This window comes from Fopius arisanus, unplaced genomic scaffold, assembly GCF_000806365.1.
Source record: "Fopius arisanus strain USDA-PBARC FA_bdor unplaced genomic scaffold, ASM80636v1 scaffold00027, whole genome shotgun sequence".
In the NCBI taxonomy this organism is placed as follows: Eukaryota; Metazoa; Arthropoda; class Insecta; order Hymenoptera; family Braconidae; genus Fopius; species Fopius arisanus.
In genome coordinates this window covers 917504-943708 of record NW_011887766.1, presented here as the reverse complement: position 1 = coordinate 943708, position 26205 = coordinate 917504, and the positions used below count along the sequence as shown (strand labels likewise).

Genomic DNA, 26205 nt, shown 5'->3' with positions numbered 1-26205 from the left:
TTTCATTCATACTTTTTTTTTCCATTGATATTTCATTGAATTTTTTATTTTTAGATAGAATGGCTACGACGGAGAATTGTGAAAGGGGTAATTGCGAGCGTATTACGGTCGTAAACCCACGCTGAGAATAGACGCGTATGTGGTTGAATAGGACACCCATGGACTTGGGTTTAAAGTCGATTATTTAGGGATGAACTTTATTTCCTGCCAATATTTTCCAAATTCGGATGTTGACGTTGCGACACTTTGGAGTTTTCAGTGTGGAATTTAGTTATATCTGACACGTAGAACACATTCGCTATACCGATAGTTCCTCATCGTTGGATTTTCTGATAGTAATTCACGGGCAATTTTCAAGTTGTCAGGGTTTTTCGAATCATTCATCGGCGGTGGTACGGGGTAGTAATTTTCACTGTTTTTTTTTTATCAACGAGAAATAATAGGCGAGGCAATTAATATTCATTTCCTTGATAGCTTCCGTAGGGAAAAAATTATTCGAAAGAGGGAATATCAAATAAAACGTTGACCACGTGTATTCGCAGGTCAGCGTCGTTAATCATCAGGCTGATGTTTCGCGTTGGGGCTTGGAAAATGTATTATCATAGCTATTCTTTTCGTAACGACTGATATGGTTGTGTGCAGCGGTGTACGACCAGTGTAATATACGATGGACAGTTATGCCGACACGTGCTGCGTGAGGAGTGAAATTCGGTTTATTAGATGGCCAGATGACAAGCGTGTAAATTCATCCAATAATAACCCGAGTGGAATTTATGTCAAGCGAGGCTGAGGTTTAATCAGCATTTGATATGACGGTGGTCAGTATCAACTGATCAGGTAGAACTTGATAAGTAACTGATCAGTCTTTGATTTACCCAACCTGATCCGTATCACTCTGATCAGATTCTGATATGGTGAGCTTGATCTGAACCTGTGGTTCGCTCATCTGTGATCATTTTGATCAAGTTCGGGTTAGGTAGGCCTGAAGTTTATCCAAGATTCGTTCACTTGCAGTGCTTCGAATTAGATTCCGATCAGGTCCATCGGACCTCAAACTGAGCTGTTCGCCTGTAATTATTCTGATCAAGTTCGGATCAGGTGGGCGGGAACTTAAACTGACTTCGCCCGCCTACAACCATTCGGATCCGATTCTGATCAGGTTAACCTTATTTGAAGTTGAGCTGCCAGTCTCTATTACTGTGATCAAGTTCGGATCAGGTGGGCCTGAACTTAAACTGTGATCCAGCCCCTTGCAACTAGTTGAATCAAATTCCGATTAGATCAACCCAACCGGAAGTTGTCCCGTCCCAGCAATTATTCGCATGAAGTTCGGATCAGGTGAGCTGGAACTGAATCATTTAATTATTAACTATTTATTATTATTATTATCGAAAGTATAATAGGAGATATTTTAATTAATTAGATTTCCGCTTCTTAAAGTGAATCAATATCCCCAATATACATGGTATAAGCAAAACAGTTCATTAAATATTTATAAACGCGATAGTCTAGTGCAGAGATGGGCAACCTCTGCTCTGAGAGCAATTCGTGCTCTGAGAGCAAGTCGTGCTCCTGACCTCTATTAGTACATAACAAAGGGTAGACGAAAGCTTATTGTGTCGGGTGATGGCCCGTTATGACCCAAGTCGTAAAGGGCCTTCTCATCGGCTGAAATCAACCAAAGTGGGGGTAACACGTAAGAACAGGAGAAGAGGAGAAATATCGCTGAAGAAAAGGAAAAGCGGGGAAATGAGTCAAAAATAGAAAATGTGGCATTTTCTTCACGATGACATTTTTATTAATTTTGAAAGCAGACGTTACAAATGAAATGTCAAGACCGGCTGTGTAATTTCAAAGGCAAGGAACAAATTCCACAAGGTCCTGCTGATCCTTTGAAGAAAATTTTAAAAAAATATTCCTTTTTGATATTCAGAATCAACATCAGCCAGTCAAAACTGCAATGTTTGGGATTTTTTCCTTGACATATTTTTCGGTAAGGTCGATATTGGACCAAAAATTTAAAAAGCAAGCTGAAAGATTTCATTAATTCGGGAAGCTGAATTTGAAGAGTACCTCCATATTTATTTCAATGACCAATAGTTATCTTCATATTCAGAAAAGTTTTTGTCCATGTGTGGATAGTTAAATTTCCCGTTATATTAATCACGGCGGCCATTTTCCCCATTTTACCATTTGGCAGAGACGTCATGGGACGTTCCCCAATACGGTGACGGTGAGGCCCCCACTACTGTCTCCACTATGATCGTACTAGGACCCTTATAATTGGCATGGTTATAAACTTTATTGGATTCCTAACTCGAGTTTATGACTCTGTTCCGAGCTACCTGAAGGTGGCCCATCCCTGGTAGGGTACCATCGAGCGATGGCGCACGCGCGTGATTGAAATGTGAGGGGAAAATGGTTTGAATTTTTATGCACGTGTTTGGACATTTTCTGTTTGATAAATAAAATGCAATTAAAAGATGATCGTTTCGATTCAATATTCATAAGTGTAAATGTGGGATGCTCATGAACTTGAGAAAGAAATATTTCATCGTCAATTAAAGATTAAAGGGCGCCGATAATTTTTTTGATTGTGAGAAATTTGTTCATTAAAATTTGGTATCGAGAGCGGCAAATATAGAAATGAAAAATTTGAAAATGTATGTCAATTCAGGTCTATTAACAACATGGTAATATTTAATAATTATTTTCCAAACAATATTTCACTTATAATTTCAAAATTACCTCAAAGAATCTATGAAAGGTACGAAATCTTTTTTTATAAAGATGAATAAAAGCAGCTAATAACCAATCAGGAGGATAATAACAAAAAAAACAATAATTGAAAAAATATTTCCATTAGGGAGATAGAAAATTTTTATATTTCACTTTTCCTACCACCAAGTTTCTGCCGAATATCCCCACTACTCTCGGATACGTCCAGGGCATCATGGTCCCGAAGGTGGTGCAGCCATAAACTTTATGACTTGGGACAATTTTGCCTAATGGAGGTTGGGAGCTGGAGTAGCTCCGAGAGCTGTGGTGGCCCACCTCTGGTCTAGTGGTTACAGCATAGTATTAGTACTCGTAAGATCTCTGGTTCGATCCCCAGTGCCAGCAAAAATAATTAGGTTTTTTTAGAATTAATTATAGTATGTGAAAAAAAGATTTATTTTTTATTTTGAATTCATTATCATTAATAAATATCTTTAATTCCGGTTATCAAGTACTAATCAGTTTTATTTGATCGAATGCTGATTCGGCACGCCTGATCAAATCCGGATCGAAGCAAGGCGTTACATATGCTTGATCAAGTCCTGATCAAGTTGTAGGATCAGTACCTAACCCAACATCAAGTCTGACTTGATCCGAACGTGATCCAGATCTGATCTAATTTTCCACTCGGGAATATCTCGTGCGGTCGGATATTGCCGATATTTTCCCAATGTTCACTCAATTAAAAACTTATGGGTCATCAATGGTCGGTTGTTGAAACTGTCGTTTCGAAAAATAAATGATTTTCTTCTTTCCCCAAAAGTCCTGGAACTCACCGCTAGAACCAAGATTATTATTATTTTCCAAGATCAACTTACGCGACATTTTCGATTGATTAAACATTGAAAAATACATTCATGGGCTTGGTGAACACTTCCAATGAATTATAAATTTTTAAACATGAAGCTTCTCAACATTCCGGTGAAACTATAACATAATAAAATTTTGAAATATTTACCGGAAACTGTAGCCACAAATTTCCAAGTGTTTTCGCCATCTAGCCTACACGGAGAGAAAAATCTATGAATTTTTATATTGTGATTCCGACAAAAATTACTGTGCGGCCTTACAATCTAGGTGTAAACTGCAGGCCTGAGAAAAATTACTATGCCATGCAGTAACATTTCTTCATCGGCCGAGTAAAACTTCGTTATCGGCCAACTAGAAATTCATAGTCGTCGCAACAGTTATCATTGTTAAATTCAACTTCGGCAAAAATCGGAAACATTCGACGTTCATCGCTAACCAATCATATTAGGTTAAAAAATGTTGGGAGAAAATGCTGTGTAGCACAGTAAAAATTAAAAGAGAGCACAATAAAAAATACCGATCTGGATAGGAATTTTTGAAGGATTTCTATCAATTTTTCTTTCAAACTCAAACAAAAAATGATAGACCTTCAAATTTTATAGTGTTGTTTAGTAAATTTTATGGCGCCACACATGATTAATTACGGAATGTATGAGAAAATTTGACATATTGATAGTAATTTTTATTTGTGAATAAAAGAAGTTCTAGTATTCTAGCATTTTGCACCACGATTGTAGTGCTCGGCACAGTAATTTTTCTTGGACTTTTCTCTCCGTGTATCTCTTCTACTCTCCACATTCTTTGACTTCACAGTTATAGCTGCATATGATTTTCTTCTCTATCACGATAGATCTTCCATTGACGTATTTTCGGAACACCCAGTGGCTTTTTCTCCAGCGATTCTTCAGTGATTTACAATATTCGGATGAATCCATTCGCTCGCTCTCAGCATAGAAAATCCAATACAAATCCAGTTCGAGTCATTGGACTGTATTCTCCTACTCCACGATTTTCCACTGCCATAGTCATTCAAGGAGCACTCAACTTGGGCTATAATGATGTTAAAAAGTTCATTCCACGCTATCGCAAAAGTTCGGAATTCACAATAAAGCGCACAACTACAGTTTCATTAAAAATGTTAAACTGTCAGTTGGGGACATAATTACTCTGGAATGTATGAATTTTAGAAGTATTTAACCCGATACCGAAGAGGTGGGAGAATTTCAACGCGTTGCGGGAAGTCTGGAAAACGGGTAAACTGAACCGAGGGAAAATCGTGTCGTGTTGGCACTGTACGTGTTCAATTTGAATGGCCCGAGTGAAAATTTAGCTTAGGTCTGGATTAAGTTCCGATCAAATCAGACTTCATGTTGGAACAGGTACTAATCCCACAACTTGATCAGGACTTGATCAAGCAAGTAACGCCTTGACTCAGTCCGGATTTGATCAGGCGTGCAGAATCAGAGGTATTGATCAAACAAAACTGAGTAGTACTTGATAACCGAAGTTGACCATATTTATTAAGGATAAGGATTTCAAAATTAAAAATTAATAATTTTTTTACATTACATTACCGCTATCAATGAATACCTACGATAATTGATGTTGAAAAAACCTCATTATTTTTGCCGATACTGTGGATCGGAAACTGATTAGTTTCTTATCAAGTTCTGCCTGATCAGTTGGAACTGACCACAGCCATATCAAGTCCTGATCAAATCTCAGGCTCGCCTGACATAATTTCCACTCGGGAAGCTCAGGCTGTCTAAATACCAGTTGGTTGATTCATTCAGCAAATCGTCCAAATTCACGTGATGTAATGCTTTAACCAGTTGGCCCAGGCCTATAATTTTGTTGGTACTTCTTCCCGTAGTCCGGGCCATAGAGTTAATATCATCTCTCATTTTGACCAATTTGCTCTCTTCAGAGGCCACTAATTGCTCTAGACCGGTACAGTTACCAGTCGAATCACCATCCATCAAACCCCAAAGAAATCAGTCTTATTCTGGAATTTATCATCTCGAATTGCGAAACCCTCAGAAATTTGAATTCATGAAGTCTTAACTCATCCCGAACGCTGGCTATATCTCATATGGACTTTGACGTGCGTGTGCAACCCTTTTCAAGTTTTTCAAGTTTCAAATGAAGGCTTTCGACTCGGCTTTCGTCATCATGAAAGTATTTCAATGAGGGTTTTAACGGATTGATAACGAATCTAATTTCAAATGTCGATTTCCGATTCGTGGGAATCATTCAATTTACGGATAACACTGCATCCGACTGGTGCGACATTGAGAAGACAACAGGCCAGTCTATCCCGCTCCACCAATCATGACACGTAAGTGAAATGACCACTTGCAATCCGATATTACCACCCACGGGTTGAGAAATCGATCTTCGTAATGAATTGTAGTGAGACCATTCAAGCTCAATATTGCTTTTCCGGGTTTGCAACTCCGTCTAGATGCCGAATACCACTGGACTAAAACACGCTATTCGATATCCTGAGATTTCTGGGGTTAAAGGGGAACTATTGAATCGATGGGTCGGAGTTAAAACGAGATTGTGGTGAGGGAGAGCCATCGATGAGTCCAGTGGGACTTTCTATGGGGGATTTTCTCTTTTTTTTCACTTCTTTTTTTTTTAGTTACGAGGGGACAGATGTTCTACATAATTGTGGGGCTGATCAGTGTGAATATTCTGACGTGCACGGCGGTCTTACGACATTTATTATTGTCCAGTACAGGTCCTGTGTATAAGACGAGGAAAGCTGTTTTTAAGAATATATCAGGGGGAAATTGTATACACAGGCAATGGACACTTTAAATACGAGATTTAAAATGTAATTTACGGAATTTCTGATCCCGTAAATTACGATTCGGAACTTATATATGCCAAGGACCCATATCGTGAATGATATGTAAGATTCGACCTCCTAAATTACGAGTTTGAAGTCGTAAAATACGAGGCCAAGCACGTAATTCACGCGGTCGAATCTTGTAATTTATAAGATGGGCCCTCGTAATTTACGGGTTCGGAATCGTAATTTGCGGGATCGATCTCATAATTTACGATATGACAATCGTAATTTACGGTACGAAAGCATTAATTTCCAACTTTCTGGGCGTAATTTACGTGGTTTTAGCCTATAATTTCCGTTTCCAAAGTCATAATGTACGAGATCACAAATCTTGTAAATTACGTTTTAAATCCCGTATTGTAATTATAGTGTTTTCTGTGTGTAGAATATCGTCATGTCTTGATTGACGTTTCCAAAAGAACTGTTATTAGAAATATTTCGAAATATTGTTATTCGTGTTGAATTTTTGCATATAATGGCAACTTATCAGCCAATTTTCCATTAAGGTTTTGAATACATTTCTCATTATCTATCCAATTAATGGAACATGAACGTGAGTGCTTAATGGTAACGTAATTTACGGCAACAGTCCGGGCTTTTGTACTAGGCAACGAGCAATCCATTTCAGAATTCTGCTTGAAGTTGAATGATAAAAGAAATAAATTGGGTCATACGTTTTAGGGCGCACTCTGAAATGAGTAAAGGCTTCACGAACATTGCTTTATTGCAGTTATTTGGTTACGAATATGAAATTCCGCATATTTCCCACCGACGTAATATAATAATATTTTTCGATGCTGTACAAGAATTTACGTTGTAGGGTCAAACTTTTAAACCAGCTTTCATTGAATCAAAAATTAATAGGATCGACGAATCGTTCATCTGCATTTTCCCCCCATCAGATCATTAAGGCCCGCATCTTACCGACTATAATTCAGATATTCCTTGAACATAGTCCAGCGATGAACATCAGATGGATTTCGCCCACTTATCGTCCATTTGAATATAGGTTAACCATTGAAAATCTGTACTCCATATTCATCATCTTTTGTGTATGTTCAATGATTCTATTTGAGTCAGGAATCCGGTTTTCCATGTATATACTGTTATTTTCTGAGTCATAGACATTACCCAATAAGAACTGACACTATCCATGAACCCTCATAGCTGGGGAGCATTAGTCCACAGGGATAACAATTTATTTTATCTTGGGCGCAAAACACCGCCGACAAATAAAATCTGTAACATTATATTCAATATATTTATTTCTTCTTTTTCATTCTATTGCCGAAGTAAATAACTAATAAATTGAGTACAGTTGCCAGCGTAAGATTTTCCGAGTCTGCAGACTTGGCTAATGTATTGGCCAGCATCTGTTTACCAACACTTGGTTTTCTCAGGCTTGGCCAGTACACTGGCCAAAACCCCAATCTGTTGAATAAATATTCGTTGGGGGATCATTCGTCGTTCATGAGCCCTATCTACCTTTCTCAATATCCGTCACTTGAAATAGTCATTGAGGATAATTACATTATAATTACCATTAAATAATTGAAAAAATCGAAAAAGGAGGCGTTTGCTATAGAAATAATAATAGTTATTATGATTGCAATTATTTTCTAGTTAAATAAATTGCGGAAATCTTCCGTAATCTACTGATGAATAATTGTGTATCAATTGATCAAAGAAGGACGGAAATGCGCAAAAATAACTGGCTGAAATTTATGAAGTCGTTTTTATGCTCCTACTACAAGACTTAGGTATTAGATTACTGGTTAGGGCGTAGGACTACCCATGTAGAATGGCCGGATTGGCCTGAGGATCGGCCAACATATGGGCGGAATATCGGCGCACGAAGCTGGCCAATGTACTAGCCAAGCATCCGAAAACCGAGTGTTGGTCAGCAAATGCTGGCCAATACATTAGCCAAGTCTGCAGGCTCGGAAATTCCTACATGGGTAGTACAGGGCCCGGCAACCCGGGCTCACGCGGCTCCCGAGGTTCGTTAGTGAGAGCTAGGGAAGGGGCCTCATCCACTTAAAGAAACTACCTGCTCTAATTCGATTTTTCTCTCGCCTGGAGCCCTGGTTCGACCGATACCGGCAGAGGTCGACTGTACGATTGAGCAGCAATTTTCAACTTTTCATAAATTTGAATTATTAATTTCATTTATGAAATTTAAATTTATAGAATATCATGATGAAAAGTCGCCCTTGACAATTATTTTATATTAAAAATAAAAACTTGAAATTTTGCGCCAATTCTGGCGAGTCGGCCATATTTATTCGCACGCCACTCTACGAGGCTGACGGACATAGCGTCACCACTGGGACCATTCGCACACAATGGTTGGCTAATTGGGTACCTATTCGGATTAGAGAATTATCCTGACCTTTGTAATAGGCTGGCTCCCGACTACCTGAAGGTTGCCTGGCCCTGGACTAGTGTGCGAAAGATCATAGCTTCGGAAATCTTGGCGTCGAGTTTGGCCCAATCCTCAGACCAATCCGGCCATCGTACATATTTTTGTGTTAATATTATCATTTATGAATAAAAAAAATCATTTGCATAAGTTAAGCAAAAGGTTAAGGTAAACGGTAAGACTTCTTTTTACATCCATTTTACGAAAAAGGCGAGACAGTACCATTTACCAATTTAATTCACGATGGGATTGAGCTTCACTGTTATAAAATCAGAAACTCTGATATCCAGATTTTCGCGGGATTGTGCCTGTTGAATATGTTATGATTCACTATATAATTCCCGGATCTCCGGCTATACTTTGAATTACCTCACAATGACTTTTACGATCGGCTAATGGATTATCGCTTTGGTATTGACAAGCGGTGCGAATAAGAGTAATGAGAACGAGTGGAGAATTTCGTGGAATAGTCGACCGTTAAGAGTGCTGAAATGATTCTTGACACGTATCGGATGACGCTGATTATAGCTGTTGCCCCTGTCACTCTCGGCGACCTCCACAGACTCACACTACTGTGAATTCTCCGAGAATCTCCACAAAGTCAAGGAAAAAAATAGAAAAAAAAGAAAATCCACTCGACCTGTTCCCTTACTCTCTGTCCTTCTCACCGCGAATCCGGTCGCCTTCCACTCGTTTTTCCACCTCTTTATTCCATTTTTTCATATGCTGCGTGGCCAGAATTTATGCGAAAGACCGCAGCAATCCCTGCCTCACAAAGATCTCCAAGTTCTCCCCCACTTTCACCCCTGTTATTTTTTACTCTGCCCTTTTCTCTTCTATTTATTTTTTTATTTTCTCTACAATGCTGGTGGAAGGTCGCGCGCACCCGGACAGAAATGAATAGAGCATGTTCTCCCGACCGGGGCTCTAGGTACTTTACAAATATGTGACCAGAAAACAAACTCAGAATCCGTTATCTCACCGCGTGTCTCCGATTACCCTCCTATCCCACCACCTTCTTCGCCCCCATAGTTCCACCTCCTACAATCTCATTCCTCGCTACCATCGAGTCTTCTCTCTCACTATCCAATTCATCTAGTTCCGAAGTTTGCTTCGGGCTTCGACTTATCTTTCTCCGTGTTTTACATTTCTCTTTCCATTACAATGTCAAAAATTTCGTATGATTTTTTTTTCCCACTGCAAAAACTTTAATTCAATTTAATGGGAGAAAAAGTCAAAGGAATTTCAACGGGATTTTCTCTCGTTTACCAGAATTACGGTATTTGACAAGCACCGCATATGGTATAGTTTGGATAAATTTTAGCGAACAATGTTCAATTTGCCATGAATTTTTCCACTCTGCGGTGCCTGGGTTTTTCATATTGAGAGTCAAGCTCATCTTTACCCTCAGGTAAAATCGGACAAGTTTGAGAAGAATGGAAAAAAGTGCGAATGCAAACATTTCGGGTGTTAGTTGTACATGGAATACAATAGCAATTCTACGATTAACGACACAACGTCCTCCGCTCCATTCTACTCCCAGCTTCATCCCCCATTTACACTGCGCCAGTGTCTCTCTCTATCCATCCCCGACGACTAGACGACGATGCGCGACAACTTCCAATAAATGTACCCAGCAATGCTCATTTATACGAGCGATCGTAATTCTCAAATTACGCCATTAGTACGCTGGCACGCGTCAACATGCACTGAGAATTTCATGCGACTGTAACGCTATTTAATAGCGTTGCATTAATTTCATTCTTTCTCGTTTTATTTCTCCATACGTTTCCAACGTGTCGCTCTCTTTTCGCTTGCTTTCGTCGAGTGGCGGTATCTCGTTGGTATTTTTCACACTTGAATATATGATAGAATGTGGGAGGACCTTGTACTGGACATTTAATCGTTAAAGTGTTCATTTCGATTGAATATTTAATTTTCAATTAAAAACTGAAGATAAATACCGATGGCGGTGGTGGCCGCTTTAAATCAAGGGGCTATTCATTTGGAAATTTGGTGACACATCGATTGCCAATTTCAAGCGATTTCAAAGGGATATCAATGATTTCATGCAATCATCGATTTCAGCGATTGCATGGACTTTCTTCTGCTATTTCGTGATTTCAAACGATTTCAAGCAATTTTTATTTTGTGATTTCAGACGATTTCAATTATGCAATTTCACTTTTGCAATTTCACCTGTATGATGCAGGAGGAGGGAAATGGGGTAGGCAAGAATAGGGTTAGAAGCCGAAAAAGGGGGTATGCACCGTATCAATGGAAAAAGTCTGGACCATCAGAGTCATCACAAGGATCATGAAACTATGAGGGTGAAACCATGAGAGTTAATTTTTTACAGATCTTCGGAACAAGTATCTATTTATTCATCTATTTTCATTGAAATCTTACGATTTCAAGAGATTTAAAGCGATTTCAGTCTTTTGTGACGGCGATTTCACAAATGAATAGCCCCTCGGTAAGTTGAATCCCTGAAGAAATCGACCACAGAAAAAGTAGACCCATGTTTATTTTTCTATGGCTGTGTGGGCTTTTTTGTCCTGACCTATTTCTTCTGTCTACCTCATTACTTTGCGTTATTTCCGGAAAATTGAAAGAAAAAACTGTTTGTTGAATTTTCATTTTTGTTTTTCCATGCGTGACAATTATTTTATAACCTCAAGATACCTTTTATAAGTATGAAGTGACAGATTTATTGGGAAATTGTCACGATTTGTCTCGTGCGTGTGATAATGTCGAGGTTGTGGATAAAAATACCCCCGTGCAATGCGTAAAATCGAAGGGTGTTAACGCGTATGCAATCTTATGTGGGCTATAAAGGGCGCCTAGAGGAAATTGAAATCGATTAAATGCTCAGTTGTCTAGCGTCACGTCTAGGAATGATTGACGCACGCGTTTATCCGATTATCGAGGAAATGCATTTGGGGGATGGAGGATGTGCTAAATATTGATGATTACCCGTTAAATTATGGAAAGGGAATCGGGATTATTGCCTGTAGAATATAATGACGTCGGTTGTTTTACGGGGAAATAGAAAAGTGTCGTGTAGATAATTATAAGCTTTGCACAACAATTTCTGTTGAAGAGATTCTCTCTGGGGGGTTCGCAGGGTTACGAAAGGTGAAAAGATGCAAATTGCTGCAGAGCTCACAGATAGAGAGTTGGAGCTGCTATGAGGGAGATGTCGAATTGAATGTCATGGGGACAGGAATTGGAAGAGGTACCTATTGTTGGAGCTCTATTCCTCTAATGCCTTGGTATTTTTATGCAAGAGAAATGTTGATAATTGGAATTAATGTCAAGTCACCTGAATTCCAGTTAAACATAAGAAAACTCATAATAATTTAACCATCAATTTTTAGAAGCCATCAGCTTTCCTTGTACGTAAACCTCTTTTTCTTCTGTTGACAATGATTTTTTTTGGATATAAAATGTTGAGTGCAATTAACTTAATTAAATTTATGCCATCGGTGCCCGTAATCGTGCGATTCTAACCTTGCTTCGCTCGGTTAAATCGCGGATTCCGGGCGCGATGACATAAAATTTTGTATGAAACGCGTGCGTAATATATTATTAAGAAATACTGAAATTTTTTGGAATCGTATGTGCACTCTGTTCTGGAAAGGCATTTCTCATCTTGCACTACAATTTTTCATAGAAATTTTCTTTGGTAGAGATTTATTTGTTTGGTCTGCTCGGAACTTTTTACTAGAAAGGTTAAAAGACGTTTCACATGTTGACTTTTTCTTTCGAATTATCTCCTCGCCACGAGGTTTTGTTATTTCAATTCTGTCCCAGGTAACATGGGTGATATGTGTCAAGGTTATTTACACGAAACGCAAGTGAAATTCCTTTGAAGGTTTATGGTGATACGGATGGTATTTTGCCAAACTTCATCAGAGTGAAATGGGGTTAAATATTTCTTTTGATACTGTGGACTTTACATGGTATATCAGCTCTATTACAATGTGAATATCCGGATGGCATAACTCACAGATGATTAAATCGCATTTTTCACCGCGAATGGTTTATTATATTCAATTTTCTTTATTGAATAATTGGAGTTATTTGGCAGAGTTGAAATGTCGCTAATAATGGCAGCAATGGCGTCAATTAATCTATTCATCACGAAATCTAATTAATTCTCACAGAAAAAAATGAGTCTATGGCGAGACCAATTGTTCTACAATTGCTACTATAACACCAAAGATCTGGGAATAATTCGTTTGATTAAAACCATACAATATCGTTTTGTTACGATTGTTTCGTCAAACTGTTAATTTTACATTATCTATAAAAATCCAAGAAACATTTGACGTTTCTCTGACAACGGGCCTTAATGTATTATTTTTTTTTCTATTCACGACAAAAAATGAATTTTTTTAAAATACAAGTTAATATTGAAATCGAATAGACGAATTTCTGTCAAATATGAGACGATTTTATTGAACGATCGACCGAGCCCGCCAAAGGCGATCTGAAATTTTTATCTGGATCCTTTGAGGGGATTCAAAAATGGTTTCCAATCTAATTGAAGCCAGAGTCTGCAACCTATGCACTGTTCGCACTGCCAATAATAAAACTAATTTATGAGATAATTTTTGAAGACTTACACTGAGAGAAATATTCAATAAAAATTACGTGTATTTTCCGTAATTCTGGAGCGAAATGTGGTTGTCGGAAATTTTACGGAACTGTCACGTAATTTTTAGCTAAAGTCACGGAATTTTTCCGCGGTGTTCCGTAATTTTTATCTGAATTATCGGTGAAAAATAACTACCTAATAAAAATACCGTCACTTAAATTTTTCGAATCAACTCCGTAATCGGTAAGTGAATTGAAAGTTCCGTAATTTTTACTAAATATTTCTCTCCGTGTAGACACTCCAGAGGATGATAGTTCTTTTAGAACTGGATCCACATTCCAAGTGCTGTCATATTTTGGCGTACTAGGTCTTTGTTTTGAGCATCTCTTAACAAATCTGGAGATCATGGGGTCCTGTGAGATATTTTTCGAAAATCTTCGTAACAAAGCTGCTTTTGACGAATTTACCGTTCCATGATTGACTCCTTCAGAAAATCTTGAGGATAAAAAACTAAGAACTTTGACAACTTGTACATCAAAGGGGTTCTGATTGAATTTTCACCATCGTTTTTTGAAGGGGGTATCATATTGCTTCAATGTTGATCCTTCCAGCGAAGAAATCAGAACGTCAATCGCCTCTCAGGTGAATTTCTTTTTAAGAAGGCTTCCCTGATAGTTCGGCTGCAACCAGGGTAAGTCTGGAAGCTGGAGGATGTGGTTGTGACCTGCAAGATGATAACAGTAATCTTTAATTGAGCTTAAAAATTAATCACGTATTTTGTGTTAGTCTTGGGAAGAGAGCCATGTCTGGTTTGTCTAGTATGGAACTATGATAACACCCCTTGCTCTATCATTTACTACTTTCCTCAGGACCTTAGCAGTAATAGAGAACGGTGGAAATGCATAAAATCTCAATTTACTCCATTTTAGCGGAAATGCGTCAGAAACAAACGTATCTGTGTGTTGATTCTACAGCGTGAAGAGATCGATGTCAGGAATGTAAAAATTTTTAGTGATTTGTTGGAACGCATAGTCTGCAAATTCGGTTTCTTCATTCGGCATCTTCATTAATCTGCCTAGATAGAGCATCAGTCTCATGGTTGTCTTTCGAAGCAATATATGCTGCATTTACCCAAACTCTACAGTGCTCACACCAGTCCTAGAACTCTCTTGCTAAATCATGAATGGTCCCAATTTTTACACCTCCCATTCTATTAATATACGCCCTAGCTGTCGTATTATTGACCCTCAGTAGAATCTCACCGTCGGTAAGATTACTCGCTAATGATTTCAGTGCTAAAAGTGCAGCTTTTAATTCCAGGTTGTTGATATGCAGCTCTCTTTCACCCCAGTTCCAGTTGTCGTGTGTACCCTTTCCATTATAGAAAGCCCCCCATTCTGAAAGACAGGCACCTGAAGAGATTTCTCTAACGAAGTTTAGCTTTCTGACGAGCTTTTTTTTGACAATGAGAGTACATCCTTTCACCACTATAAATCAGGTCTTACGAAGTCGGGAATTTTCATTGTACAACAAAAATCCATCTTATTGAGTTGCAAGCGCTCGACTTTTGCTTGTTTAAAGAGCTTACATTTACATACTCTACACCTGGGCACCTTGATACCAATGCACCTATCAACTCAGCAAATTCTTGAATTTTACAATACTATTTCTTTTCAAATTCACGCAAAAAAGAGAAAGTTCAGGTTATTCTATCATCAGGTAGCTGAACAGACATGTCTACCTCAATTTTGACTTCTCTCAGTTGATTATAAACCCTAAGGATGGAAGAAAAGAGCATGTTATTTCCAAGTTCCTAGTACAATCATCTGCAGAGCTTCCTAAACATAAGAGGTCATCAATATAGATGACTGACATAAAGCCCCTAGATTTGAGCTAATGAGCTAGTAAATATAAATGGGCTCATTGAGAGTCCAAAAGGTAGACATGTGAACCTAAAAAATTTATAATCAAAGATGAAACGCAAATAATTTCTGCTCTCCCTGCTGACTGGAATAAAAAAATTAGCGTTCTTTAAATCCACAGTGCCCATGAGCGTACATCATCTATTAGCTTACATGCGGACCTGAGGTCTTCGACTTTAAAGTGACCAGTCTGCATGAAAAGATTCAACCTCTTGAGGTTAACAGTGAACCTAGATTTTCCGCCTAGTGTAGGTACTAAGAAATAGCTTAATATATACTGATCTCCTGTTGGTTGACAGGATTCGATGCCCCAATTGCCAGCAACGTAGAAATTTTACCCCGGAGTTTAGATTTCTCTTTAAGAGACCAGTTATGGACATCTTGTTGGGGCTGATGCTCAAAAGGAATTTCATAGCCCTTTATGCAGTTCAGAACAAATTTGTCAGGCGTGATTTCCTTCTATTCTTATAGAAAAGAGTAAGTCTGCTTGCTGATCTTGATACCTGTAGAGATGAGGTCTGGTGGCTTAGCGGCGATAGCCGGAGCGATGATTCCTCTGGCATTGATGGTTGGACCTCGGGTAATTCGACCGTCTGGATGAATTCTTTCCAGTTTGACAGGAGAGATTCACCTGCCGGTCTCCTTGTAGATTGGCTTTTTATATTTTTACTCAATTTATCTGCGAGTTTCAATTGATAAATTTTATCCACCACTTTCTCACCAAATAGAAAGGCATCAGGCTCTTTCTTCTCCAGTGCTTCTGCATAGGGTTTAGATAAGTTTGGGGGAATCCAGGCTCTACAAGCAACTGTCTGAGACTTGTGGATCTCAGCCAAGATTCTAGCTGAACTCCAGACATCATCCAATATTTTTTTGGATTCATCCGTGTTGGAAATCACCAGGGCAGTAATAGCTGGTGCGAGAGCAGACTAGCTCTCCCCACAAGGTTTTGAGTAGTGATAAAATACTTATCTCTCTTGATAGAGACACTATCCTTGAGATATTCAGTCAACTGTTCGTTGAGGGTGGGAGCCTCCAATGAGGAAGTACCAAATGTGGGATATTTTTTAATTAAATCATCTTTGATTTCTTTCTTCATTGGCTTGTTCAGCCAGGTTGACTATCGCTTTCCGATACTAGAGTGTAGAATTACATTCTCATTGCTGGTCGCAGGCTCATCCCCCATGATGAATAATAAGGATTCGTCGAAATTTAGTGGTTCTTCCTCAGATTTTTCGTCTGAGTTCTGTGTGGTTATCTAATTATCCTGTTTTGTATTGACCTCACTCTCCACCACCTCGATCACCTCAGAATTATCCGAGATCGAATTTTTCTCTCTGTTATCCTCAGAGACACCGCTTTTCTTGTCTGAGTTAAACGCAGCACTCTTATCTTTGGCGTTGTCTGCAAGGAACATAGTTCAGAATTTTTTCATATGGAAACCATAATTTTCCTCTTTGGCATTGCTTTATTTCTTGAATAAACTCGGTTATTTGGAAGACTCGAAATATGATTTATTGCTCGTAAAAGTTCATTCGAGGGGTTCGGGTCTTATAGCATTTTTTTTTTGCCAGTCTGAAAACATCTCGACCCTTACCTGCAGAGTTTTGGTTTTCAGACAAAATCCTTGGACATTGAATCGGGTTTGTATCAACAGCCCGGAGGGGTTGGGATGACACCAAATGCGTCACGATCAACTATTCAAGTTTCTCCATCCTCTTGCGTAGGTCCTCGTCCTCTTTATCGCGACTGCGAGAGCTTCCATGTTTTCCCATAGTGAATTGATTTTTATCTTGATGTTGAAGACTTGTAGGTATAAGTCCTGTTGAGGAAAAAAAAAACAACTCCGGAGCACATGCGGTTTGTCCGGCACTAGAAAAACGAAACCAAGGTGACCGAGTGAGAGTGCTACTGGATTCACTGGTATTTTAAAAATTTTGCCTCTATTATTAGCTCTAAAGGACTTGTGGCTTAGACAGCGTAACTGACGTTATAACCTTGGTAATCTCTAAGGGTGAGATACGAAGTATAATTCTTCTTTTCCCTGCAATATATTTGTAGATCATAAGTCAACTAACTCCTTACTAAGAAGTGAAATTTTCAACATGAGATTCGTCACGCTGTAATGTTGTCAGTGAATAATCATTAACGGAGGAAAAGGTTTTTTATTAGTCGCTATAAACGTCGAAAAGAGGGGGACTCGCTGCTACTATTGAATTTACTGAATCCTTTTGTATGTTCCGCTAGAGAAAGTGATGCATGGGTATCCTCTGTGATCCTTCAAAGAGGCCGTATGTTCCTTTTCACTCGGTTGAATATTGTGCACTCACCATAGATTCTTGTGTATGTTGAGTAAACTAAAGAGCCCTCACTCCGTTGAGACAAGAAAAGTCTCGTCTGAGCGCGTATTTTCTTATTTTTCGAGTGAGCCCATCCACTTGTTTCAAGGGTGTGTATATTTCCCATGTGTATGTAGAGCTGTATGCATAGAGAAAAGAGACGCTCCTCCATTGCAACGATAAAGTGGAGTTTCAGGTGACGTGGGAGTTAGCATTTGATTTTTCCTATAGGTTATTCATAATCTAAAAAATCTTGTTGTGCCGAATTGCTTGGAAAACAAATCAGTATTTTCAGGTGATGTCATACTGTAACGCAAATATTAAAATCTCCAACGTCATCCTCAGGAACTCGTAGGAAATTATTGATTGTTAGTCATTAAACTAGACAAGACAATGAGAGGGTCTTTAACGCCATTTTCACACTCAGCAAGTCTCGAACATACCGAATCACATTATTACTCTTGTGCCGGGCAGCACTAGAATAAGTTCTCTGATATCTAATTATATATTTGTACAGCCATTGCCAATTATTAGCCAATGTAAAATAGACCTTGTTTATCTTAACTCTTGTGTTATGAATCCATTGTCAATTCAGACTAAGAGAGTCGATTCCCGAGGCAGTAAAAAGTAGCCCGTGCTTCTGTGTACTCCCTCTCCTTGGTCTGTATATTTATAAAATTATTCTCTTTCGGGCCACCGAAGTCGGATTTGCCCTGATTGAGTCAATTGTTCTGATGAGAATTATGTTAACTTATTGAGTTAAGTCAACCTCATCAAATTGACTGGCACCCACCAATAATTAAATTATTTATTAAATATTCTCTTGAGCCCCGGCAGCTCTTGACCCAGGCCGCGTCCGGTGGAATCTTTTGGGGAAAATAAGAATTCCTTGTCAAATTGAAAGATTCTGTCGCAATACACTGTTCGAAGATTGCGCTTGAATTTTCAGTAGTAGTACCCCAAGACCTTCAAAATTATTGGCTATTTCCCGAGAGTTTCGTTACGTAGCAACGAGAGGGATAAGTTCTGCAGGTTAAAAATCCGGAGCGCGAAGCGCGATAGATTTTCTGCGAAACTCATCGCGATCGGTGCTACGCAGGGAAACTGGAGGGAAATATCCGATTAATTTTGAAGGTCGAGGGGTATTTGGCTGGATTAATTTTTTCATTCCAATTTCAAGCAATTAAATGTGTGGCATTTCACGTCATATGGTATAAGTAAAATGGTTTTATTAGACAATCTCGATTTTCAATTTTTACAACCAGACAGTTTTGGGGTTTGAAACGCGTACAAATTGTTTATCGGATATTTTCATTGCTTAGCAACAAACAGAGAAATGTTCGAAAAATACCCGAAATAAACCCGTTTTACTTGTACCACGTGACGGGAAATGCCACCATTTGACTGGTTGAAATTGGGATTAAAAAAAATAATCAGGTGAAAAAATTTGGAATTCTTAACAACGACAATATGAAACAAAAGTTAACTTTTCTAATACTTTCGCTATTCTCAATTTTTTGGAAAATCGATTATCATTCAACATGAAAAATCGGAGTTTTAAAAATTTTAGAGATACATGACAAATGGTATTCAAACTCATTTATAAGAAATATATCAAGAAATTGTTAACAGTGTAGTTCTCCTTAAGATCGAACAGGATCACCGGTTGGTTGGTTTGGTTTCCATATCAGTTGGATGGGCTGCATACCATTTGGGTTGACCTCAGTTGCGGCCTTTGGCAATATCTTGAAAGAATGTAGGCTCATGCTAGGAAGTGAGCGCGTGTTGTTACACTCATTTGAATACTTAAATTGGACGTCGTGGGTGTGAGAAAATCCAAAAGTACTGGGGGAGGGGGTTAATCGTGCTTTCCTACTGAATTTATGAGATTCAACTGGATAAGCTCGGGAAAATAAGAGCGAGTATTCTAGTGCCATGTAGAAGATGCAAGTGGAGGAATAGAAAAGAGTAGCCATTCTATTAGCCAAAAAGAGAGAGAGAGAGAGAGAGTGAAGCTATTGAATGGTTAACGTAGATTAACTCGACTACCGGGTCAGTACAGAGGGAAATTGATTCTCGAATTATTTATTATGTATTGAGAAAAATAGTAGTGACGTCTTCAGTGGTACATTGTTCACAAAAAATTAGAATTTCATGGACAGCCTTGCTCTAATATTTAGAATATGGGGGTTGAATTTCTCATGGAATGTCTTTTTTTTAGTTTTCATCCATTTTTATTCAATTATCTCGTTATTACTCCGTTTTTTTTCACTCTTAATGGACTTTCTCATTACATCGTTAGATTCATGTTCAAAAACTGATTATTTCATGAAAATTTGGTAAATTGACTATTGACGTTATCAGATCGTCGATTTAAAAATCTTCTCACTTTAAAAATGGCAAATGTTGTTCTAGTATCATTATAAATTATTTGGGAGTGATTGATGACGTATTAGGAGGGATTGGAAGAATTCAGCACAAAAAGGAAGTAATAGTGGAGAGAGTGGAGAGAGGGAAAAATATTTCTACTTAATTTTTCCAGCATGTTGGATTAATGGTTCGAATAGGCGGCTATATAGTCTCAGTAGCGATATCAGTATCCAAACAACTTCAGCCACCTATAGTAAAGCCCTCGTTAGTCGGCTCTCATTGTTTTTCTCTTATCACTCTACCCTCATAAACGCCGATGTAAACGTCCAGCAGATTTTTTGCGAAAAAAAAAACAAAATTACGCCGTGGAAGAGTATTTGGCGATGAGAATATTATGATCCATCGATTCACCTCAGTGATTCTTCATCTCTCAAAAGAGTCATTGACATTGAAATATCTCGAGGGAGAGTGGCACACATGTGGACCATTCGCACGACCCAGAGTGCATTCCCTAGCACGAGTGTCGGATGAAAATAAAAAGGTTACAATCGTTGGCAAAAAAAAGAACGTAAAAGAACATATCGGCGGGTGAGTTGAAGGGAGAAGGGGAAACGCATCGATGGAAAATACACTGGATCGGTAATCCAGATAAAGTCTATATATCTAATGCCTTATCTGGGGGATTTCGTTCGAATTCAAACAGACTCACACTTTTCCCCATTACTTCTGGTGACTTTCTAGCTACGTCGCTGGAGGCTCCATGCATTTCTGATGAAAATCGGGTTGCCCGTTACCACCAACCAAGGTACATTGCGGGTCTATGATTGTGATCGGAATTTAATGAAAATTCCGGTTGAAAACAATTCCTTGAGCTCTCTGTGGCTCCTTTATCATTCGATTTTACCTGGAATTCTTCCAGAATTCGATACGAACCAAACAAGAGTTTTTCGATCTTTGTGAAAAATGTAATGATGCTGGGCAAAGATCGAGAGGCTTCGATGTAATTTCGTTGATTTTTGAAAGAGTTGAAAAAGTTATTAAGAAAAATCCACTATCAATTCTCTGAGAAGTTAGGATTTTTTTTTAGAATAAAAACACTGAAGATTTTTCGAGTTAAGATGAAAATTTTGTAGAAATAGAAATCTCTTTTTGTAGTGTTGAATATTTATTTTCTAGCATCAAAAGAATTTGTTTTTCTTGTACAGCGCTGGTCCATTTCGCGATAGCGCGAGATATTCCATGAGCGAAGCATGAAACTTCTCTGGTTCAGCACATTTCCCTTTTATTTCTTTTCACGTTTTCTCTCATTTCCTCAAGTCAGATTTATCCTCTACCATAAACTATGAATTCCAGTGTGAAAGTATATACAGAGTGCGATAAAAAATAGAACAATGTGGTTCATAAAAATTGTAACGCACCAAAGAGGAAAATTCTCAAGAGCAAATGGACGATAGCACAGGTCGAGTGGAGAAACATTGCTGCGACATAAATAATAAATCTCAGAGGCGAGTGGTTAAGCTAAATAGTCAGCAATTTTCCATGCCGGCACCCCGACAAAAAAGCTCAACACCCTCGTCCTTCGTCTCGTTTATTCATTTTTTTTTGTTTTTTGGATTTGATCTCGGGAGTCCCTTTGGTCAAAGATCCCTCTTTCGTCACTCGTTCTCTACTCTTTGCTCGTTTACCTCTCTCCTTCTACCACCAGTTTGCTACGGCACCTCACGATTTCGTTAGATACAGCTCATCCTAGATACAGCCTTCTCTACTTCGCTATCCTCGCTGTCAAGGCACGTTTCATTGGGAAAATTCATTTAATGTTCCCGCACTAACTTGGAAAAGAAGCTTTCCTCTTTTCGCCTGTGGAAACGAGTGAAATCCTAATAGAACTCTCGACTAGTGGGGTTTAACAGCTTTTCACCAATGATATTATCTTGCGGAAAATCAATTATTGATTTCTAACACACTATTGGAATATTTCGGGCTTAGCTGGAATATAGAAAATGTGTATGCTCTGGCAGTATCTGAGTTCTGTTGACAAACCTTTAGAGAGGTTTCAATGGTGTAGTATAGTGTACGAGAATTTTTTTGTTTTTAAATGGGGATTTCATAGAAATATTTAGGGAAATGGGTGATCTAAAATTTACAGAATTCGTAAAAAATCGTGCGATATTTTGTGATTTGTATCTGCCAAAGTAAGTATAATTATTATGTTGTATCGGCGAAGCCGTGGCCACATGGAAAAACGTGGCATAATTGCGAGCGTTCTCAGATTTATGTGGCAAAACAGTACTGAATGCAATACCGGGAACACACGAACCGGAAATTATTGACCCATCAGTGGTCATTCATTATACACATATATTTGTCTTCTTCCTCAGTATATTATCGCACCTCTCCGGGCAATGCCCGTGCGCTTGAGGCACCACCTCCTGTCATGATACCTAACAGTTTTCCGTTTTTTCAAACAAAATTCCCACCGATAATTCGCCATGATAAAGAAGCATTAACATTTCCATGTACATGCACCAAGACTTTGAAAATCCATTCTGGGTTCTGAAAAATATATCGAGATACACGGTAGCGCATCGGCCAAGTAAAAGTTTCGTCTCTATCCAACAAATAAGGCCGAGAGCTTTCGGTATATCTATACACGACACAACTACCCCTTCCACTACCTCCTAATCGTATTCAATTCATAAAATACAAACGCCACAAGTTACATGAAATTTGTACACAGTTACATTATATAAATCGCCCTCAAACTTTTCATTGATATAAGTTTTCCCTCTTTTCTATTAATATTGGCAAAAATACGCCCATGGCAACGGGCTGATTTCAATATCTTTCCGATTTCTATTATCTTTCGGTTACATTGAAGTTACTAAGTTGGCAGCAATTCGATCTAACCTAACCTGGGCCAAATTTGGCGTTGAGATGTTGCCATCAGTGTATTCAAACCATCGAATTGAAACAGGGAAATAGAGCAGAGTGTTTTATTTCTTCGGATTTCATGTTTTTTATTTAGTTCCATAATTATAATTGTTTATTTTATGGTAACAAATATTAGCTTTGCATTTTGTTGGAAAATTATATGCAGTTCTTGAATTATTTATGTGTGTAATTACACATATGACTGAAGTCAATTGTGGAGGTTAATGGAAGTATGAATTTCGAGATTTCGACATAAAGAAAAATTGATTCGCTCTAATACGTACATAAATGTTGAAAGGAGTTTTCAAATTGTTGAAATACATTGTGTATTATGTAAAAAAATCATGCAAATAATATACTTCAAATGAGCTGAAAACGTGATGTGGGTGACAAAAATTTGGAACATGTAAAAATCATTTTGTACTTATATTGAAAAAATCCATGAAATCTCCCCAAATTACAAAAACTGGCGTTTTTATAAATAAACTGGACCAAGTAAAAGCTTCGCTCAATTAATTCCGTAAAAAACGCGGGTTTTGCCAAAATATGGTGTTCCTAGAAATAAAAAAAAAACTCGGAAAATGTAAATGAAGACGCCAAGAAAAGTGATACGACTCGATGAAAAGGATTCAATAATGAAAATAAAAAAATCAGTAGAGCCAGGACCAACTTACTTGGCGTGGTTCTATTTAGTTTTCATTTATATTTCCCGAGTTTTTTTTAATTTCTAGGAACGCCATATTTTGGCAAAACACGAGTTTCCTACGGAATCAATTGAGCGAAACTTTTACTTGGCTCAGTTTTTTTTTTACCAGTCTTGGTCATTTTTATGAAATATATTTTCAATATTTCGTGTAGTTAAGGGGAGTGTTAATATTTTTACTTTTACAACCATGCAAAAAGAATTGAAAAAATTATACGTTGGAATAAAATTTTGCCAAAACTCATTAAGAGATAATAATTTGAATTGAATTCAAGTAATTGGCTCTTTCACTTTCCCCAAAGGCAAGCCTCTACCGTATTAGCGTAATTCCACGACTTTCACACTTAAAGGGAATTTTCCAGTACTCCCCTTCCGTCGAGTAATTTCGATTTAGTGTAAGAGTTACCTTTCCATTCACACCGCCATTCAACTTCTGAAGAACCCAATTTTTCATAAAATTACTTTTCCTGACACGACAATGTCCTTACACCAGATGCATCTCATATTCCACTGGAATAACACCCGTCATCTCACTTTACCTTCCCATTACGTACAAACAATAAGTGTGCGAGTTGAGCAGGAAAAACAATCATTTTGAGATGTTTCCTTTCCAGTTTGCGTGACTCCAAGCCATTTTTGTATATTTAAGTAATTTCGAGATGCATTTTAAAAGAGCAAAATCAATAACACGAAAAGATTACATCTCGTATTCAATAACTGAACTGTCACGTTACCTGTCGTGTCCCCATAAGTTAGATTGCGTTATGCACCCGCTCCAGAAATGTCACCTCGATCGATGCATAACACCTGTGCAATATTTGTGATTAATATCCTACGCCTCGTTCAGCCGATTCTCATTTTTACACCCTCCCCTGATTTTTTTACTGTACCGTTCAATATTACCCAGCCAATCCGTTGCAAAAACCCGCGGAAATTCGTAAACAGGAAAAGAGTACAAATAGCCAGACTCTGGACATGAATTTTCAATCAGAAAATGCTTGTCACTAAGGCAGGCGTAATTGGGAATTGATGGATTTTGGCAATGACACTTAGTTGATCACGAGAGTCGGATTATTCGATGTTTTAAAAACGGAAATTTAACGGTTGACATGAAGTGCTTTCCATCAAATTTTTTTATGTATTCAATAAAATTTCAGTACTTAATAAAGTAGTACGCAGGTTCATTTGATGGAAATAGCAGAGAATACTATTGAACACATCGATTATCATCAACCATCATTAATGCCTTTCATGCCATCAATCCTATCAATTATTTCGAGTATTAATAATATTTTTTTTCCTTTCAAGCTATTTTGCAATCACAGTTCCACTTATTCAAACTTAGTATCAATTTTCATCAACTGCATTAGTGATAATTGAGAATCATGTTCTACTTCCGTTATCTTTAACCTTCTCAGCAATCGAGTTAATCATAAAAATTCGTGTTCCTAGCATATTTTTTTATGATATATTTTATTATCCTGTCAAACAAATTGAATATCAATGAGATAGTTGACTCTTCAATTCGATGACGAGACCGAGGTCTGATGAATAAATTTGATCACTTACGTCATTGATCATTGGATTAATTTCTGTTACAGTGACCACAGTACCAGAACCTGAATTCGTCGATGAAATTGGCAACAAGACCGTACCAGCAGGACGTAACATAAAGTTGGCGTGCAGTGTCAAGGACTTAGGAAGTTACAAGGTGAGTGAAACAGTTTCCGAGAAGTTGTTAGGTAACCTAACGACAGCGATAACCTCACAAGGTTTGGTTGGAAAACGGTCAATTGAGGAGTATAGCCCTCCTTCATGCATGTCAATGACTGAAGGTAAAGTGGTCTGTAGTAGTTGAAAATTTCGTGTCTGAAAGCGCTCGGAAAATCCTCGAGACTATGTGAGGATGTCCATCATTCACACATCGCTGCGATTTCCACTCGGGGGACTAAAGAATATATCCATTGCGTTTCCGCGGCATTCCACACTATTTCAATAGGCCAAAAACTACTTTTCGTTAATTTTTTGATATGTTGTAGAAGAGGTCCACAAATGTACGCAACCGCGAAGAACATTTTTTTTTTTTTCAAAAGTTATACAACATTCAAATTTGGGGGTGTGTCGGGACGGGCCATTGTTTATAGCATTATAATTTGATAAATATTGGTTGTATCCAAAAAATGATAAAGCACTTTTTTATTGCCAAAGAGTGATACATTTATGTTATAATTTCATTTTTATAACAAAGTGCAATTTATTATACTTTTTTAAATAAACAAATAAAGAAATTGTTGAGAAACCCTGTGTGCAGGTTTTTAAAATTTTGAAAAAAAATATGTTGTAGAGTATCTATCTAAGAATTGAGGGTCAAATTTTAAAAGGGTGTATCGATATAGGGCCTGAGATTTTATTAATAATGTGAGACCGCGTCCATCCGAACTCACCAACTGCGTTGAGTAGGCCGACA

At 38.0% G+C, this 26205-nt stretch overlaps 1 protein-coding gene across 2 annotated transcripts in view; it reads left to right on the top strand.

The window, feature by feature from the left end:
* The window catches only part of LOC105265099 (lachesin), a 113920-nt gene that overhangs the window by 22717 nt on the left and 64998 nt on the right, over positions 1–26205 (top strand). For both annotated transcript variants that reach the window (XM_011302403.1, XM_011302402.1), the window contains exon 2: positions 25340–25449. In XM_011302403.1, coding sequence (XP_011300705.1) covers positions 25340–25449 — 110 coding nt within the window. The remainder of the gene's footprint in view (positions 1–25339; positions 25450–26205) is intronic.